Genomic DNA, 20,446 nt, shown 5'->3' on the forward strand with positions numbered 1-20,446 from the left:
GACAATGTGTAATACGCGTGCGTGGCCGCAACAATGTTGGAAGAACGGTGCAAACGGATCCAACATTGCTGCGCTGCGCTTCGACGATCACGGAACTAAAGAAATGTTGGGAGATGTTGACTCAAAAGTTTGACCGGTTTCAAACTTTGCACAACAACTCCCAACAACACGCAAGAACACGCACCAACACGCAACAGGGTGTGCAAACGGACGCAACATGTAACGTTCAACAATATTGGACGGGGGGGGGGGGGGGGGGTTGTTGGCAAGCAATGCTGCGTCCGTTCGCACAGGGCTTTACAATAAACGCGGACTGAGTGATGTCTGGCTCGTTCTGTGGTCGAGAGCCATAGGCTTTGAGAGAATAGACTATTAAGGAAATGAGGGCGCGCGCAACTTCCTAAAACAACTCTGCAGTGAAACTACTCATCAGTAGTTCGTGGATCCATTTGAGTCATTTCCATTCACGTCATTTCGATTCGAGGCCTGACAAGAGTATAGAAAACGGAAAGTGGTCTATTTGTTAACTGTAGACCACAGAAATGATGTCAAAATGTTTAAGACTTCCAGTAGTGAAGCCATTCGGCTGCAGCTTGTGGTTCCACTTGCGTTTCGTTGGACGTCATTTCTTTGGTCAGTAAAGAACAAAAAGCGGAAATTGTCAAGAACGGGAGCATGAACAGAAGAGTGTTGGGCTATACTTCTTCTTTCCCGAGAGTGCTTAATCGTAGACCTCCAGAAGTAAGAATGATCTCTAGCGTGCATTGAAGGATGTCTCAATTACCCGCTGATTTTGTTTTAACTCCGTAAAAAGACACGTCGGAAGTGCAAGTAACGTAGTTTAAATATGAGGAGTTTCGGTCAATTACATTTTGTTTCTGGGGTGTAGCTCGCGGGGCGGAGGCGGGTGCCCTTGATCTCAACCAGTACACAAACACTTCACACAGTTCCAGCTAATTAAAGTTAAATTAATGTGAATCTAATGCGAGAAGTGACAAACGCTGTGTCAAAGTGACTGAAACATTTTTCGGCTAACCAAAATACACAACCGTATTTCTAAGGAAATACCAGAAAATACTAGACGTTTGAAGAAGCTAAGGGGGGTCTCCGGAACGGGTTGTTCCCATGTCGGATTAGGAAAAGTATCATACATTTAGAGAGAGGAATTGCTTCACATTTATAAGTGTTTCCGTTGTTGACCATGTATTAGGAGTTTTTTTTTTTACTAAATTGAACTACCCAAAACAGCTAGTAACAAATCAACAAGCTTTATTGTTATTTACATCTACTACGCAGCTTACACTAATGTTACTTTCCTGAACCAATCACTTCCTATCATTAGCAAAAGAATCGTCCAATGATAGACAAACCTCTTTTCATAATACATATGTAAGCAGTAAGGCTATGCTGCAATAATTACTTTTTTATTTGTTTTGTACAAATTCGCACTAAAAATTAAGTTATCGTTCTAAACAGATGAAGACGACACAGTACAACGGAAATAGACTTAAAACCGATATAATAAAGCCGAAATGGCAACTACTTTGGTTAAACTTTTAGCTATGGCTGCTAATGGCTTTCTTCACATATTGTTTTCTCGTTCATTGTGTTTAAACAATATGCGAGGATATTCTATTTGTTAACTTACACTATCAAAATGATAAAAAAGAAAGCATAGTGGAACCTCGAAAAAAATGAACCTCTAATCTCTTCGGGTATAATGAATGATTTTCTTTACCCAAGTAATTAATAGTAAAATAAATGAAAAAGAACCTCGATATATTCGTTATAGTGAACAAATTTTGCCAGCTCTTAGGCCCTTCATCATATCGAGGTTCCATTACATACTAGCCAAAACATTACATACTAGCCAAAAAAGGGTCTGTTAACAGCGTTAAGGTCAGTTAAGAAACGAGCTAATCTAAATACTTCTAACCTGACAGACATTAAGAGAACCATCTCATTTTCTTACAAGGTTTAAGTACCAGTATGTTAAATCCCAATACTAGTGAACAACTGGCCTACCTACGTTTGATGGTTCTAGTTGGGAGAGAATATTCACGAAAATGCAAAATGATCATTTCCTATTTTCTCATGACCGAAATTTCTGACCATACGTAATTAGAGAATAAGGAGAATTTACAGAATTTAGGTGCTCTATGCCTGAGGGATGAACGTGTAAAGCATCCAAACTCTCCACAAATCATTATTGATATTAATTTTTTACAATAGATTTTAAGACTATTGCCAGGCTACTAATATTCTTAATGCCTTCAAAGAAAAACAAACTTTTTTGAGAAATGACTGTTTGCTTATTTTTTACAAGTCTGGAATGCTGTGGTCCATGGTCTTCTTCACAAGTCCCTCTCCCATGCTAGGAAAAAATTTGGCAAAATACATAATTAATACTGGTAGCAATCAGAGATCGGAGTACCACATTGGATAGTCCATTTCATGCCATCTTCCCCTATGAAGTCAACATACTGTAACTCCTCTATTAAGCCCCCCTAGTGGGGGAACAGGGAGCTATTTCAAACACATTAATTGAGAATGGGGCTTAATAGAGATGGTGGAGGGAGGGCGCTCATTTGAGAGGGGGGGCTTAGTTAATTTAGTAAAGACAGTTGTATCAGTTCTCCCTAAAGAACTAGAACAAAGTGGTCATGCAGTCAAGGATCAAAAACAAGTCCGAACTTCCAGCTGGTGAATAACCCATCCCGGATCAGTCCACACAAAGTTTTACAGTGGTGACTGATTAATACAGTCCATCACTCATTAGCGAAGAATTGGGATGGGAGGGGGCTTAAAAGAGAGGGGGGTCTTATTAACTTTCTTACCCTGAAAAGGATGGGGGGCTTACTGGAGAGAGAGGGCTTCATAGAGGATTTACCGTACTGTATGTCTCTGGTATGTCATCTGTAAGCTTATTACGATAAAAAGGCTATAATGTACCTATAATCTGTTTTTTTCAATGTGTGATCTTCAATATTTCTGCTCAAGTATCCAATTATCTAATATTATATTTTTGACACTAAGCCTTGAATCAGTCAACAGAAAAAGGCACCATATACAACCTTTTTACTAATAAAAATCATTCCACAGTGGTATTATCTACAGTGCATCATCAGCAGTTGTTATGGGTAAGAAAAATGCCCTGGCATTAAATGGTGGGAGGGGAGGGTGTGAGGGAAAATGAGGATAACAGAATTGAAAACACAAGCTACAAGGCTTAGCCAGAAATTCCTTCAACTTCACCAAGAAACAAAGGACTAGTGGAATAACCAAACAAAATTCAGCCTATGACATGATGACATTAATAACTAAGGAACAAATGAGCACACTTACCACTTCATTATGTGCTCATAAATAAATGTAGGAATGACTGTCAAAGTGATGGTCTGTCCACCTTTTTCAAGGATTGCTTTGATATCGTTATCCTACAAAACAAAAAGTATTGATTATTGTTACTCTCTATCGCACCCACCCTCTAGGGTACAGAACACTGTAACAAGGTTTTTAGATACAATTCCATGTTACAGTTTTTGTTGAACACATCACCCTTGTCAAACATGGTGGGTTTCATTGAAAACTTTTACAGGTGTAAAACAAAAAGGTGGATGGGAAAAGAAACACGATGATTATTGAGAGTTCCTGTTCTGACAAGCAACATGGCCATCAGAAAATTGACAATTGGGAAGAAGTTGGACTGAAACTGAGATAGCAAGGAGGGTTATCAAAAACACGCTATAGTAAAATACTACCAGCGACATGACTTAATTCCTCCACAAAAATGTGAAAGTTCAGACTTAGCTTATGTTAACCCCCAACTTAAAAAGGCATCAATAACATTAAGGCACAGACCCATGTAGGCAGAGCTTAAATCAGGACTTTGGCAAGAAAGGCAACTTTGAAAAATATGTTTCATTCATGATTAAGTTTAATATTATTGTTACTTGTAGAGTTGATTATCTCACACATCATCACTGAGATTCAAAAATGAGAGTTGTGACTGTATAAACACATACAGGCTGTATAGCAGCTTTTGAAAACCTGTGCTATGAAAATAGTCTTCCCTGCTGCTCACCTTAAGTCCCACAACATTCTGTCCATTCACCTCCACAAGGTTGTGTTCTGTCAGTAAACCATTCCTATGAAAATAAAACCATACGGATGCATTGTAAAGCCAAGTACCAAATAGACAGTCAGTTCCCTCTTAGAGCTGAGGACAACATTGCCATTAGCATTTAGTGTCTATCGTTCAGAGGTGACTGGCTTCTGGGGAGTCCAAGAAAATGACTAAAGAATAGCATGGACTAACTCAGCGAGGGCTCTATTTACAGAATTGTCAAGTAAACTTCTATTTTTCTAGGCAAAAAAATCAGGAAAAAGGTTACGTTTAAAAAAAATTCTGTATAGATCTGCTTATTTTTAGACTCAAAATAATACTGGTTGAAGATAGTATCACTATTGCACACTTAATTTGATTTGCACAGGGGACAAAAAACTACATGTAAAGGAAAGAGTGAATATGTGATACTGGTCTCGTAAGGTTAGAAAAAACCCATCTAATTCAACAATGAACATTGACATTTGTTACAAAAACTATTAAGTTGAAAACACTATGATGAACAAAGCAAGCAAACAAACCTTGCAGCTGATGTGTCTTTGGCAATCTGAGTGATTTTACCATTTTTAAAAACAAATCCTACATGGCCAGAACTGTCCTTCTGTAAAACAATGGTTCGTTCAAATGGCCTGAAATCAGAGTATATAAAAAACATCAATGAATGGATTCCTCCGCTCAAAACATCCCCGGCGGCATGGAGTGACGAGAAACAGCTGTTTTCACAGGCTAAAACAAATAAGAAAAAAAGTTAAAATCTAACCTGTCTCTCACAGCAAACACTACTCGCTGAGACGAAGCATTCTTCAAAATCTTCATGACTTTATCACTGCTGTATCCAGCCAAAGTTTCACCATCAATCTGTAAAATCTGGTCACCAAACCTCAAGCCACCAAGTGCTGCAGGAGAGTTTAAATGCACATACTGTACAAACACACCCTTGTTAACAGCACGCACACGCAACCCAATCTTTCCTTGCCCATCCTTGCAAAGGACAACCTCACGAACACCTTGCTTGATTTCAGCGCGGCGGACACCTAAGTTGTTGTCTCCACTGACAGGGGCAATCATTCCACTGATCTGGGGTACAACAGCACCTTGAGGTCTGGGGACTACTGCAGCTGTCTGCAGAGACAAAAAGAATTTTTTTACTTTATAAATAAGATTAAAAGCTTTTTAAAAATTCTCAAGTTGTATCTGGAAATATACAAGTAGTGTAAAAATTCCTTTCAGATTATCATTATTATCAGTGACAATCATGGTCAGTGACAGCTTATAATGGATAACTATTTTAAGGATTGATTAGTAGATTTACATGTACTACATGGCAGCTATAACGCAGCTTTTGTGAAACACAAGTATTTTAGGTGCAAATCTATTAAATAAAAATGATGCTCACATAATTAGGAACATGTTGCCTAACAGATGCCTCAGAAACATTTATCCCCATGTAGTCATCAAGTGATGGATAAAGGCTGCTTCCAGGGGTTGGAGCTGGAGCTCCTGGCTGTGGCTATAAGAAATACAATAACTTACATTCAACATAATTAGTTCTAAACTAATGGTTTACTGTCGATAAAGCTGATATCTTATCAAGGGCAACCCGCATTTTATTGTTATGAAATAAAATAAGACCTCCTTGTCACCCAAAGGCAAACTTGTGCCATCAGGGGCTATTGGGCTCTGCTATACTACAGCTCTCAGAAGAAAACATTTCAAAGGCAAGCAAATTTACAGTTGTGTATTTACACCACATTTTATGAATGGGGCCTTTCTCCCTCCCTCTTGCGCAGACTTGCAGAGTTGCAGGCAAATAAGGTTAAAAAAATATATTGTCATGTCATGAATGCTATCAAGACAGTCCCAGGACTTTAAACTTATAGGGATAGGGAATCCATTAGTTTTGTGAGCATTTCACAAAATTGTTCATCTAGTTTGCCTGTCAGTCTGCAAGTCTGCAGTGTGAATTTGTCAACACACTCCATCCCCCTTCACCAACATGTTTTTAGCCCATTTTTGTAACTGGGTAAGAGTCAAATTACCTCACCCTTACAAGGCTTGAGATGAATAACCCTGGGGGAGTAGGGAGAGTTAGTTAGGAGGATAAGGTTTCAGGATTCCGAGAAAAGTGAATAATTGGTAAGAAAATGAAAAAGCAGGGTTACTAGACATTTGAGGCTAGAGGTACATCCAAAACAGAGCATGATTTAAAGATTAACTACACAACACTGACACCACGGAATCATCATGAAGTAAAGGAAATTTTGGTGACATGATGTCATAGCTTACAGTCATTCCAAATAACACGTCTTACTTATACGGAATAGTACATCGTTCTTTAATAGTAACATGTTGGTTGATTCATGGGTGAGTTCGACAATATTCAGTGATCGCTCTCTGTTCACTTACTGCGTAGGCTAGTGCTGGTTGCTGCGCTCCAGCTTGTTGGGCCTGGAAGGAAAGTAAACAGAATTTTAGACAAAATCGATCGGTTTAATGCTGTCAGTTGAAAAAATTGCCATAAATCAGATCCAAATAGTAAGCAGACATGCATGTGTTCTGCAGTCTGCAATAAATATCTGACAAACTCTTTTTCATTCTGTTTGAGGCTTTCTGGTGAAAATTTTTAACAATTATACTCCTGCAACAGCGCTGAGGAGCTACTCTGCCACATTGACCTCAGGGTACAAAAGAAACATTCTATTAATGATAATCTCGCAAGTTTGTAAAATGCATCGAATTTTTAAACAGGTTTTTATAAAGTTATACAATAAACAGTGCCGTAAAACAGTGGTATATCGCTACAAACAACCGAAACAAGCCCATATGAAATATAACTTGGGATGCTGGGTGTTCTAGGAAATTATAAGCAAAAGAGAAAAAAATACCTGGGCTTGAGCCATTTGACCGACTTTCATATCTTCAAGTGATGGATAGAGAGACATCTTGCGATATTTCTAGAGAAAATCAACGACTAAAGATGAAAAATGTACAATAAGGACCTTTTCTCTTCGACAAGGAACTGAGCCTCTTTCGAAATCAGCTTGCAAACTTATCGACGTCGAATCTATGTTTGGAGCAATGACGTCACTTCAAATCACATGCCTAAGTATTTCTTTACGTAATTTTCCTAAAAAGGATATCATCGTAAGGCGTAAAAATACTATCGATTGTTTCGTAATCGCCGAAGTTGCCCCGATCTTTTTACGAGATTTGGCGGGAAACAGAGGCCATCTTGAAGGTTATGCGGGAAAGATAGGCTTATCCTACAGGTTGATGGTGATATTCTGCGAGACTGAATGTAAATGGCTGTGTCAATTGGGAAAGGTCGCTATTATAAACTTTTCGCTGGCAATTCACCACCGAAACGTTTACTCATAGAAGACATCAATGAACCTGGATTGCTGTCGGATGAATATGTGCAAGGTTAGTGCAACACCGCTTTGATATAACCTACGATCGGATCATTCCTAATTAACTTTTGTCATTAGTGTGACTTACAGGGTTGATGCGATAGAAGATTTTTCAAAAGGGGCGTTCAGCTCCAGCTTTATCTGCTAGTACTCCCGCAGTCCCGCAATCGACGTTAGGTCTGACAACTCAGGGGTTTCATTAAGGTTTTGAACAGAACTACAGAAGGGCATCTGGGTTTGACGCACGAGCAAAGAATTGTCAAGGCCTGGACGAACCCCAGGTGGGGGGAGGGGGGTGGGCTACTCCCTTATATAAGCCGTATAGGTATGTGCTGCCCCATCGGGTAGGGTTTTTGCGCCGTTTTGGTCTGGAATCGGGTATTGTTCTCGAGGGAACTACAGAGTGTATGAACATATTTATCGTTTCAATTCCAGATGAGTAAGGAAAGAAAGAGAAATATGCAAATTTGAAATGGATTTGAATAATTTGTTTGTTCGCGCCCTAGTTGATTTGCCCAGTGGAACCCCTGGATGACTGTGGGACTCTGGGGCGGTTTTTAAGTTAGATATTTCGTGGGCCGGGTATTCTGCAATCTAGCCGAAATTCCCTTAAAAACATTGGATGGACTGAATTGGGAAAATAAAACCTTTAAGGTAAAAAGGTCTACTTTCAAGTTCCAAAAGTACATGTATGTAAATAGACCATTTTACATAGGTGTGTGCTTGTCACCAGGTTTTTTGATACTAGCCCCTGTTTGTAATCATGCAGAACAAATTCATTTTACCATAGCAGTGTTAAACGCAGCAACAGTTTTCTTGATTTCTTGATACGGGTTTCAGCATCCAGCGAATAGCCTGACTTCTGGTTGTATGAGAGTTGTGGACTCATTTGCCTAGAAACCCTTCAAGCTGATCCAGCCAGGCCAGACACATGCTGGTAGAGATAGATTACTACACCAGGGACCAAGTCCCCTACTCTTTATTTATAGTGTGAGGGTTCCTTAACGTCTCACATATTTTCAAGAGCGAAGATTGTTAGATAGCACCTACGATGTATTGTCCTTATCTGAGAAGACTAAAAATTCAAACCATCTACAGATACAATTTCAAAGGCAGCACTTTCTCCACAGTCAATAAATATCAAAGACCCTGAGTGTTCAAACCTGCTGCCTCCCTGTTGGCAGACTGGCAAGCTAACCAGGAGGCAGTTTTATCAGAACAATGTCCACTTGAGCCTAGATTACAGCCACAACTATAACATAAACAGGGTGCTCATTAGGCATCGGAGATCGGAGAATTCCCCGTTAACTATGCAGAATTCTCCGGCAAATGTTCGGTAGCCTATGAGTATTTGTTATTCAGACGTGAAGCCCCTTTCAAAATATTCTCCTGTAACGTTACACCTTCCTCCTGCTACTTGAATTCTTAGTGAAAACCCTGCATAAATGTTAAAAATGTAAGGAGGCATGGTAGGTACATGTATAAAAAGAAGGGAAGAGGAAATGGAGAAGGCAGCTCCAGTTGCTTTTCTTGCCATCCCTTCCACCCCTTCACGATTATTGTACCTTTCACACCTAAATACCAAATATCCAAACCTTGGTGGGGGGGGATACTCATCAAAGTTTTATGCAGAGTGGCTCCACCCCAAGGACCAACCCCTTACCCTTTTGCATACATGTACCATTTTTGACATAAAAGGTATACCTATTACTGACAAATGGTATGCCTTTCACGTACCTACAGTCTACTCCCAATAACTAGAACCCTTGTTAACTCGAACCTCATGTCATCTCAAACCAAAGTCAACTTCCCCTGGATTTCCTTTATACATTTACTGTAATTTTACCCTCACTGCCTCAAACCCCTTGATAACTCGAGCCTCCTGCTAACTTGAAGAAGTTTTTGTTTCCCCTCAGATCATTTGTATATAATATTACCCACAATAACTCAAACCATATTTTTAGAGCATGACAAGTCAGAAAATAAAAAACAGTTTACTGAAGTGTGAAACACTGAATTCTTTTCAAAACAACCATGTCAATTCTTTGTCTTTACTTTTCTGTCACTCCAGTTCAAATTAAGCAACCTTCCCTGTATATTAATCAAACTTAGTTGCTTAATTCCTTTTTCAAAATATCAGTTTATACATACTTTTGTTGACCTTGAAGTGAAGTGTGCATAGTACTTGCATTCCCTTCCCCACCTATTTGCTTTTTTCCTTATATTTTGTAACTCACACTTTTTTCAATTTCCCTAGAAGGTTTGAGTTATCGGTAGTCAACTATAGTTTAGCACCCATTTTAATTTCTGTAAAGGCTCTGTGTTTACAATATGAATAAATCACAAAGCCAGAATGTTTCCTCTACTTTCTCACAGCAATAAAATGCATTTGTTAACCCTTTTGGGCTGTCATCAATTGAAATGACAGATTTTCCTACCCTTTCATGTACTTCAACTAGTGAACTCCCTACCCTCTCATGGAGCTGAGGCTTGTACAAGGTACCCCTTTCAGGCGGAGACTCCTTGTATAGGCCACTATGGGGAGTACCCCCAGGATCAAAACATTATTCACAAGGATGCAGAAAAAATATCCCCAAGCAGGTCATAAAATGCAGTATGGTACCCGATAATGCCAAATAGTTTTTCCTTAATACTAAAAGCTCCTTACAATGTCAACCATAAATAATATTATAAACAGAAGTTACCCAAAGTGGCATTTATTGAAAATTTTGTCAGGTTCCCAAAAAGGGGACCGTTGGTACCTTTATGATAAGCTGCATTCAGAGATAGCTACTTTGAGGGGTTATTACTGGTATTTTGAGGTCTCAACAGTGTTAACTCTTCAGCCAGAAATTTAGAATAACACTGTTTCTTAATAATATTTATTCAATATTTTTTTCATTTGCTACCTTGAATGTGACACAGTATGAATATGGCACTAACTCCAGAGATACTATAATGATAACTTAATAAAAAATAAGGAATTTATTAACCAGAGCTTTAACTATGTTCCTTGTCATTAAAATATTGTAAAATAATGTTTATCAGTCGTAATCTGATTTGCCTGTATTATTTCATCAGGGATTGTCGTTAAAGTTTTTCCCATAAAGAATTCAGAGAGGTTTGGAAAACTCTGCAAGCTTGTATTAAAGGAAGATGTGGAAAAAGCAGCAAGGCATGCAGCATGTGCCACAATCAATGTATTTCTCTTGGGGGATGTGGCCAATGAAGGTGAAAGTGTCTGTGAGGGTGATCGAATGGTGTTAACAGAAGCTTTTGTGGAATGCTCTCCTACTAATGAACACCTTTTCCAGCTCATTGTGTGGAGAGAGAAATCTGATGTATCAGTCTGGGTCATCAGTAAGAGAGGCAAGGTGAAGGCTAATACAGTGAATGGAGGGGACATTTTGCATCGTTCAACTGAGAATGGAGGGGAGTTTGAGAAGGGTGCAGCAACTGAAAATGGTAACGACTCTGAAGATGAGGAACATGTCATCTGTCAATCATGTGAATATGACTTTACACAGCAGAGTGTTGATGATGAACAACCAGAAAGGGTTGGTGAGAAAAGGAAGGGAAAGTTTCAGCTTGGACCCAGGGGTGTAACTCCCTCTCATGTCAAGAGAAGTCTTAGCAATGTTGTAGTATTACGTGATAAGGTAAATGACATACACGTGGCTAAAACTCTGCAGCATGAGGAAAGCTATACTAAGAGTACATTTACTTGTACAAATGCTTCTACAGAACTAAATACTTCAAATGTAAATGCCAGTGGCAATACTGCAAATAATGCACTGCCAAGTAAAGCTGTTGAGGCAGGGAGGCAGGCAATGGTAATGTCACAAAAAGCAGCTCCTGGAGGCAATGGGCAATCCGCAAGCCTCTGTTTACAAAGTGCTAATGGCACACCCCTGCGGGATCTACCTCAGATGATGGCTATAGACAGTGAGAGGCATAGTCAGTCAACAGTGGGGGAAAGTAATGTGACAGCGTCAGTGGAGGGAGCCAACACTGCAGCTAAAACTGCAGCTTTTAACATTGATGGAGATGCCTTAGAAGCCACAGCCACATCCACAGAAAGAACTGCAGCTCTGAATGAAGACCATACAAATCTGAGTCTAGGTAGGGTGGTTTTGTCCCTTACACATGTGGATAAATAGTTTTTTTTTATAGTGGAACCTCTGTAAAGTGGATATCTTGGGCAAAGAATTAAACCATTCATGCCTGAATCACCAGTAATGGCCCATGGGGATTCGCAAATAAATCACTTGTGATGTCATTAACTTTAACAGTCATAGACAATCACATAGTACAGGGGGAAGAGATCTTTCAAACCACGCCTGACAGAAAAAAAAAACAAAAGACCATGTAATGAGTTATAAGCTCTGAAAATTCCAATAGAAATAATGTTCCATCACCCACAAGCACTTTTTTCCATCTCATCCTGGGATCCTAAAAGTTTTCCCAAAATTCAGGATTAAAAGGGAAAATGAAATTGAATGTATTATTGTTGTTCTTGCTATGTTTTAAGGGCAGTAGTTTGGCTTTTTTCTTCTTCGCAAAACATTTTACCTTTTTACCTAGCACCAGTACTACAGCTAAGCACACACAATCTAGTCCCCAGGGCTTGTCCGTTGCCATGCCTTTTTCTGCTGTTACTCTGCACCATTGATGCCATACAATAATTTTAAACTTGAGGATATTCTTTTCCATGTTATGTCTGTACTGGATGATTCCATAGTACGTTTTGTTATAATTTTTGTAATGCAGATGATCTGACAGAACAGCCTGATGAAGAGCCCTATATGATTTCCCCTGAAGAAGAGGATAGGATATTTTTAAGAGCAAGAAACCAAAAACGGTGAGTTCTTATAGTTGCAGTTTGCTTGACCTCTTTGGCAGATGTTCAGAAGTGAGTGGAAAGTGAAAACACAAATGGTACTCCAGGAATAGACTAGGAGTAGTTGATCATTTTCCCGTTGAAATAATACAGTAAACACCTGCATATAAGAACCTACTTTCATTGAAGTCTGGCAAAGTAGGATCTTGTATTTTGGAGTACTTACTGGCAATTTAGGCTACAGTGTAAGTAGGTTCTTAATAATCTTAATTCTTATGAAGGAGATAATAGATTGTTGATCAGCAGAAAAATAAATAAACTTGGGTTTGGTCCTTAAAAATACAGTCTTAATTTTATTCTCAATAATTGTGAATAAAATTAAGACTGTAATATTGTATTATTATTACCCAAACAAAACTGATTACTGAATTTCTTTTATACAGTTTGGTACAGTATGTTGTTGTTATACTTAAATTTACAATCTCAGTTACACTCCTTGGTTAAATAATTGTTTATTATAATACCCCACATATAAGAACCTGCTTCATCTTGCTAGGCTGAACAGGTTCTTGTATTTTTGGGTACTGCACCTGTTGGGTTTTGCACTCCTGGTTTTTTTAGTTTTTTTCCCTACTCCCTACCTATTAATTACCTGCTATGCAGACTTAATATTGTGGAGGCATTTTTGGGGGAGTGGTTGGTTCAAGCCTCTCCCATCATGTTGTTTCCTTAGACAAGGAACTTCACTCCACTTTGTCCCCATTTACCCAGGTGTATAAATGGGTACTGGCGACATACTGCTGGGGGGTAACCCTGCAATGGACTAGCATCCTGCCAGGAGGGAGTAGCAATACTCCTAGGTGCTTCAAGCTAATGAAACCAGGATAAGCTCTGGTCGTTTGGGCCTTAAGCTCCAGTGCACATTTACCTCTACTTATGCAGACTTTGAGATAAATATTAGCGATAAAAAATCACGACGTTTCGACCTCTCCGAGGTCATTTTCAAGTGTATAAAAGTTCTCTAGAACTTTTATACACTTGAAAATGACCTTGGAGAGGTCGAAACATCGTGATTTTTTATCGCTAATATTTATCTCAAAATCGATTTCTAAGAAACTACTTATTATGCAGACTTGAGTGGAATTTGCTTGAGAAATTGTCTACAGTGTAGTATGTATTCTTCATAAACAAGCTGGAGTGTTTTAAGAAGTTTCTAAACTGTGGTGTAGTTAAGAAGCAAGCCTCAGAGATGTTTCATCCTAAATTCATATTAAGTAGCCCCAGAAGACAACAACAGCATAGAAACTGTATTTTTGTATTTCATAAGTTGTTGAAATTCTGGTGAACTCCCCTTATTAAATTTTTCCTTTTCTCCCTCTCATAACAAGAGATGACGTGGCAACCACATCTAGTGCAAAAGGTTTAATGCCCAGTGACTACACTCCAGCAGCAAGTCTCTTGATGTGCAGCAAAGGTGTGTAACCAGGAAAAAGCAATTTGATGTCTTTGTGTGTAGTAGCTCATAGCTTTTGCCAGGCATTCATATTGTGGGTACAGTGTAAGGAGATGTGAGCAGGAAAAAAAAGGGAGACGGTAGGGTAGGGAGTGAGAGTGAAGGATCACGGAAGGTTCCTTCCTATCTGTCCCTCTTCTGTGATTTTGTTACAAATAGTTATGGTAAGTCCTGGGACTCATCTTGAGAAAAGTCATGAGTCCCATTCCACACCCAATGTGTCCCAGTTCAAAAAACAATGAGACATAAATTGAAAATGCTTGGGCCTTAATTTATCCAGGTTAATTTGACGACAGACTCCAAAACTCTTTATTACAGTTCACTGAAATTAAAATGTAGTCCTTCTATTTAAATGGCAAAAAAACTAAAATAAATATGCATCGTTAAACAACAACCACAATAAAAGCCACAGAAATCATATGACCAGGACATTCAGACTACAAACCATCTTCAGATCGATCAATCCATCTTTGCGTCCTACGGGAGGCATACCAAGAATAATTTTGCATCTTTGGGAATATTAACACAGAGGTAACAAAATCACTGCTTTCTTTCTCTTTTTTTTTCCTGCTCTTTGACTTTGTGCCACAGGACACTATCTGAGTGCCTGGAAAAGGCTAAGTAGCTCACAAATCGCTGCTGTCTACTAAAAAGCTGAAACTTCAGATCATTCCAGAAAAAGTAGCAGATTGACAAAAAATTATGTTGAAAAAGAGAAACAGAAACCCCAACCCTAATCTGTAAAACATCGAATTTCCTATTTGTCTGCTTTATTGAATTTTATTGTATTTATAGGTGCTCTTGGGGTCCTCTGGTGTTTGGGAGGTCATAAGTTAGAATCCTGTGGGGATTCTAACCTATGACTTGGAAAGAAACTACGGAATCAGCCGGTCCCCCCCTTCCCCACCGCCCCGCACTCCATGCTAGCCCCGTTCAAGTTTGAACCTCGATTTCGATCATGATTAGAATTAAGCGCTGACAATACTGATTAGGGTTAAGCACTGACTCGAAACGGTTAGCTTTTATTTTTTACAATCAGGTTTATCACTATATGAAGGTCATGGGGTGAACTCAAGTTCCCCCTTAAATCACCGGGAAAAAGTTTGTGTGTCTACGTCCTCTCTTTAATAACCTTTTTCAACTCACTCTCCGTTTTTATCATTCCCTTAATTTACATTTTTATCGGAGAGTTAAGCTAACCTAACATAATTGTAAAAAGTTTCCGGTTTAAAAGTCTTCCTCGCGCTTATGGAAAGGTTCAGAAACTAGTAATGAGAAAGGTCAGATAATGGACAACACCTTTTTCAAGATTACCTTACTTGGGGGAAGGGTGATGTGGGAATGATCTTTGAATACAGGCCTTAGCGTTACTTGCTTTTACATTTGTTAGATGATGTTCAAAGGTCTCCTCTTCGTCAAGTACTTGATCCTAAACTACGACTGCCTACTACTCCTAACTCCGAAGCAGGGCGTTCCCAGCCATCGCCATCACGCGATCGATCGCCGGTAAAGGCCTTTCCGGTTCGAGTTACGAAGAGATCGTCGCGTGCTACAGCGGATTATACCGTGCCTCCTGGTTATACCACCCTGGCCAATTTGCAACCTGAAACAACTGTTAACGTGTACGGCGTAGTTAAGCTCTTTAAGCCAGCGTGGAAATGCCGGGGCACTGATATGTGTTCGGTGCTGATGTTGATGGACCCGACTGCGGCCGAATCGGATGGTCTCGAGTGTGTGTCGTTCCAGCCGAGTGTATCCCGACTGCCGGATGTGCATAAGGTCGGGGACATTGTCAGGCTTCACCGCATCAAGATTAACCAGTATCAGGGGAGGCTGCAAGCTAAGTCTTCGCGCGGTTTTGCCGCGGTTGTGTTTGACCGCGATGCAGACCTTCCAGTTACCGCGGAAATGGCTCGGGTTTCCAGTTCCACTTTCACGTTGACGCAGAGTGATAAAGACACCGTAGAGTGTTTAAAAAACTGGTGCGAGGACCACCCTGTCCTCTTTCCACCTAGCACCTTTCTGACTGTGTCCCAGATCAACCCGGACTGCTACTTTGATCTCGTCTGCCAAGTTCTCGGGATCGCTTTACACCGTACTCTTGACTGCGTAGTGCTGTACGTGACCGATGGTACTCAACCCAAGCACGATCTTCGGAACTGTGATGGTGATGACTACAGTTTGATTGAGCCTCTATCCCGTGGCTCTACACAGGATGACGATGTGATCTCTGTATTTCTGTACGGTTCCCATGCGGAAGTGGCCCGTCTCCTGGCCAAGCAGGACGAGTATGTTATCCTTCACAATGTACATTCTCAAGTTCTGAAGGCTGGTGGTTCTGTCTGCAGTGTCCTGGATGTGATGAAACCCTATCTGGAGCTCTGCCTTCACAGGGGGACGGCCTTTGGGCGTGGTTTGTCTGTCCTGTCACCTGATTCTCAAGAAGTGATGCAGATTAACAGACGCAAAGGTCTTTAACTATCCCACACCTTAGTGCATGAACTGTGTTCATTTACCAAGAAGTTCTATAAACTCCCAGTCTTGAGTAGTTGTATTTGTGTTATAACAAGAAAATTGGTCAGTTGTTCAGATTTCTCGTCTCCCTTCATTCCATGCTCATTAGTTTTAACCGTATTCATTTTCATATTCACGTCGATGTTTCACGAAAAACGAACTGTGAAGCATCAGTTGAGTGTATGTGCAAGCTATGCTTGGAAATACCTCTGTTTGGTTGTTTGTTTGGTCTTAAACAATAAAATTAGGCTAGACGCTAATAATGTTTAGTCCAGTACTTTTTTAAAAATCTTTTTAGCACCCTGAGCATCCAGCTTTTCTCCTAAAAAGGTCTCGACAAATCTCTTCTAGCCTCTCAGGAAGGCCTGATTATCACCTGTTGGTGTCAGTAAAAGTCCGACTCAGACAGGTCTGTGTCCGGGAGGTACTCCCCATGATGGCCTTGACCGGGAGGCTTCGCCCAAAAGGGGTACCCTTTTCAGGATTCTGGTATATGAAAGGGTACGGATTTCACTAGTTGAAGTACATGAAAGGGGAGGGAAATCTGTCATTGCGGTTGATGAAAGGCTCAAAAGGGCTAACAGATGCATTTGCATTTTTTATAATCGGAAGTTTACGGTATCCAATGAAGTGTTGGTGATGATGATGCCCGGGGGGAGGGGGTAATTGGGCTAATTTTTGCTGACTTAGTTCAACTGGCCTCTCAGAACTGATACCCCGTTTTAGTAAAATCCAAACTAGTGGTCTATTATCAATGCTGCGTTCTGATTGGTTGAGCTGCTACTAGGCTATATGTTATAGCATACTAGAAGCGAAAAGCGCGGGCTTTTTGGCGGCAAAAAAGGATTAAAGTCTAGCTTTAACTAGCTAAAAGTCTTTTATTCTCGATATTTTTGACCAACTAGTTGGAGTTTACTTAAACAATTATTCCTCTCGCCCTCATGGCCTCTAGGTCAATAGCCCATTCGGCCTTCGGCCTCATGGGCTATTGTCTCAGGGCCCATTCGGGCTCGAGGGATAATTGTTAAATAGTCTGTTCTGTGGCCAATTAGGGACCTAATCAGGAACCAATTGCCCCAACTAAGTTACTTTCTGTTTCGCCGATCCCTTTCATGCATTTACCTTAAAAGCCTCCTAACTAGTAGCCTCTCACGCAGGCGTTTTTAGGGGAGCTCGTATTTCTTCCCTTCCCTCCCTTGTGGGGAGAGACGAAATACGCCTGCGTGAGAGGCTACCAAACTAGGGGCCCTTTCCTTTTGTCAGAACTGGCCGGCCGGACCAGTCAGTTAGCAAATGAATCGGCTTTTTCCATAGGGTTTTTGCTGAAAAACTATCTCCTTCGTGCGTATTATTTAGGATCTGACTGATCTGGCCGGATAGTTTTGATTAAAAGTGAAATTCTCATTAAGACGGGAATGGTCTGGCCAGGAGCCCTGGTCTGGCCCGTCCGTTCTGACAATTGGAAAGCCCCCTAGGTCATCCTAACGAAAAGTGACACATTTTAAAATCCCTTCTTACCAGAATTTTCTAGCCCGCGTAGCTGGCAGGATTAGCGGGCGAATGCTTTTGTTTTTCAGCGGTGGAGCCGCGTGAAGATTGGGAACGAGTCCCTTGCGGCTTCGCCGCTCGCTTCCCTTGGCGGCGGCTCCGCCGCCATAGCCTGCGTAGCAGACGCTTGGACGTAGTGGGCGCAAGAAAGAAACCCCGCGCGTGTCTTCCTCTCGCGCGCCCGTTCTTTCTTGCCGCCCACTGCTTCCAAGCGACTGCTACGCAGGCTACCGCCGCCAAGAAAGTAGGCCCGGGCACAACAATCACACCAGCTACGCAGGCTAAGAATTTTCTTACCCGCAAAAACTGAAAAATTGCGACCCCATTCTAGTAAATCTATTGAAAATGTAGGCTGTGTATAGCCGCCCCTTTTGAGGTAAGGGGCGGCTGTACACAGGCTATTGAAAATGCAACCCCATTAGTCAATCCCAGTCAATCCTAGGAAGTTCCCTGCTCCCCGGCCTTTGTTCGTCTTTGTACCCTGTGGCACCCCCTGGAGGTATTCTGTGTCTCGTGACTGCTCGAAGGTTCAAATGTCACGCAGTTGATAAGGTGTGCAGTGGAGCGATTTGCATATTTGCTCAAGAAGTTTGCGTTTCTGCTTGGAGAAGTTGACCTCGGCTGTCCATTGGCAGGGTCATATCTCGGACATTATTCTGCTGCAGGATCTAAGGCGGATCTTTTTTCATCTCCGAACAGACTACAATCTCATGAATGGTGGTGTACGGGTCCTGTCACCACATAGCGCGCAAGTTCTTTTGGTTTGTTCAAAGCGTGAGTTGTTGGGGAATGATTCTTTTATATGAACAGCTGTTGTAGTCCGAGAGAGAATTGGAGAGTCCATGTATATGGTTCACTGCAGAATTACATCTCGTTTGGGGTCATCACTGTACTTTACGGTTCAATTTTTGTAGCGGATTTGTACAGGGCTTGATTAATGCCGGTTTACCTGAAATTATAAGCCGATCGAAGTATAATGAGGTTCCTTTCATCAAAACGTTTTCTATTATTGTTCTTGATTATTCTCGAGATAATATTTATTGTTAGAGGTACTTTGAACACTAGAACAGTGAAGAATTGGACCGCTCTAGTGGAGAATTATCTGTTGAAGCTTGCTGAAGATGGCTTGAAAACGCACGAACTGCAAGAGTTTTACGATGGCGCGAATTACACTGTCGAAGAGAAGAATGGATCTGATACCCTCAATTCTGTGAAGTCGCGGCTTGGTGATTATTTCGTGAAAAAGGAGACTACAGCCAGGGTAGGTTTGTGCCTGTCATGACACGGGAAACGTTACGTTCCCAAACTGTAATAAAATTTAAGCTTATCTGCTTCCAGAAAAAAAAGAAAGAAACTATTGGTTTCGATTCCTTACCGAAAACATTTCAGTCGGAAATATTTTTATTAAATTTTGACTGTAAACGATTAAGGGTCATAGTGGTTGTTGACAGCTGGATCATTCTTTTTTGGTTTCTTTTTCTCATATATTTTAAAAGAAAAGTGTTCTTTATTTCTGCAGGGTGTTCTACAGTAAATTAAATTTCTTGTACCTACAGAATCATGATCGGCAGAGTTCTCCAGGCGGGTGTTTGCTTTCAACTCATGTTAGCACCAACCTGAACATTTCTGGCCCGGGTTGCTCGAAGCATGGTTAGTGCTAACCAGCGTTAAATACCATGGAAACCTATACATTTTGATACCTCTTAACCAACGGTTAGCGCTAACCAGGCTTCGAGCAACCGGCCCCTGCTCTCTCCCCTGAGAATAAATATGGAAAAGCAGCTGAACACACTGGCTGCACGTGACTGAACAGGGAAGGAGTTTATGGGAGGGTGGTGGTATGAAAGCAGTGGTAGACTTAAGGGGAGGTGGGGTGGAGAGAGCAGATTCCTTCTAAATAAATCCATCAGTACCAAGGATTTTCTTCAAGAAATTTATTAATTGATTTGAGTCTAGTTTTAGGTGCTTAATTTAATTCAGTGAAATAAAGTGTGAGTGAGTGTCCGATAATGCAAAAAACCTGCTTCATGTGCTCTGATTATGGATAATCTTTTTAATAATTAATGAAGTTGAACACGGCAACAGCATGGTGTTTGAAACCAAATTATATTTTAGTAATTTTAATTTATTAGTTTCTTATTCCTAGTCAGCAGTACCTTGTTGATAACAGTACTTTGTACTGAGGGGTCATCGTAGGTAGATATTCAATAAATATTATTATTGTGCCACTGCTGGCAAAGGTTAATGTGCTATGCAGCAAAAGCACCACTTTGTTTCAAGCATCATGCCAAATTCAAATTATGTAACTTCATCATTAGGTTGAACATGATCGTCCGGGTGAATGTAGTCCTGAATAGGACTGTAGTTGACCGTGACCGTGGTTTCAACAATCTGTCAGTATTCATCTTCAGAGTCAAAGTGGGTTGTATTGCGTCAGTCTATGGTATTAAACTCTGGTTGTTGACCTGATTGGTCAATTAAGTTGCAATTTTACT

At 40.6% G+C, this 20,446-nt stretch overlaps 3 protein-coding genes across 3 annotated transcripts in view; 2 read left to right on the forward strand and 1 right to left on the reverse strand.

Annotated features, from left to right (window-relative positions):
* Positions 1-1,252: 1,252 nt before the first annotated feature.
* Positions 1,253-7,192, reverse strand: LOC140953079 (syntenin-1-like). The gene is made up of 8 exons (XM_073402576.1): positions 7,012-7,192; positions 6,533-6,574; positions 5,523-5,636; positions 4,887-5,248; positions 4,648-4,755; positions 4,085-4,148; positions 3,346-3,437; positions 1,253-2,374 (listed from the first exon to the last, which is right to left on the reverse strand). Exons 1-8 carry the CDS (start codon positions 7,066-7,068, stop codon positions 2,320-2,322), a joined length of 894 nt encoding a protein of 297 aa, XP_073258677.1. The 5' UTR covers positions 7,069-7,192; the 3' UTR covers positions 1,253-2,319.
* Positions 7,193-7,386: 194 nt separating this feature from the next.
* LOC140953058 (uncharacterized) lies at positions 7,387-16,455 on the forward strand. Its single transcript, XM_073402544.1, has 5 exons — positions 7,387-7,549; positions 10,618-11,658; positions 12,307-12,397; positions 13,765-13,850; positions 15,280-16,455. Exons 1-5 carry the CDS (start codon positions 7,429-7,431, stop codon positions 16,365-16,367), a joined length of 2,427 nt encoding a protein of 808 aa, XP_073258645.1. The 5' UTR covers positions 7,387-7,428; the 3' UTR covers positions 16,368-16,455.
* Positions 16,456-18,499: 2,044 nt separating this feature from the next.
* Positions 18,500-20,446, forward strand: part of LOC140953052 (voltage-dependent calcium channel subunit alpha-2/delta-1-like) — a 26,811-nt gene continuing 24,864 nt past the window's right edge. The window contains exon 1 of the mRNA XM_073402536.1: positions 18,500-19,212. Coding sequence (XP_073258637.1) covers positions 18,928-19,212 — 285 coding nt within the window. The 5' untranslated portion in view covers positions 18,500-18,927. The remainder of the gene's footprint in view (positions 19,213-20,446) is intronic.

Source organism: Porites lutea, chromosome 11 (assembly GCF_958299795.1).
Source record: "Porites lutea chromosome 11, jaPorLute2.1, whole genome shotgun sequence".
NCBI lineage: Eukaryota > Metazoa > Cnidaria > Anthozoa > Scleractinia > Poritidae > Porites > Porites lutea.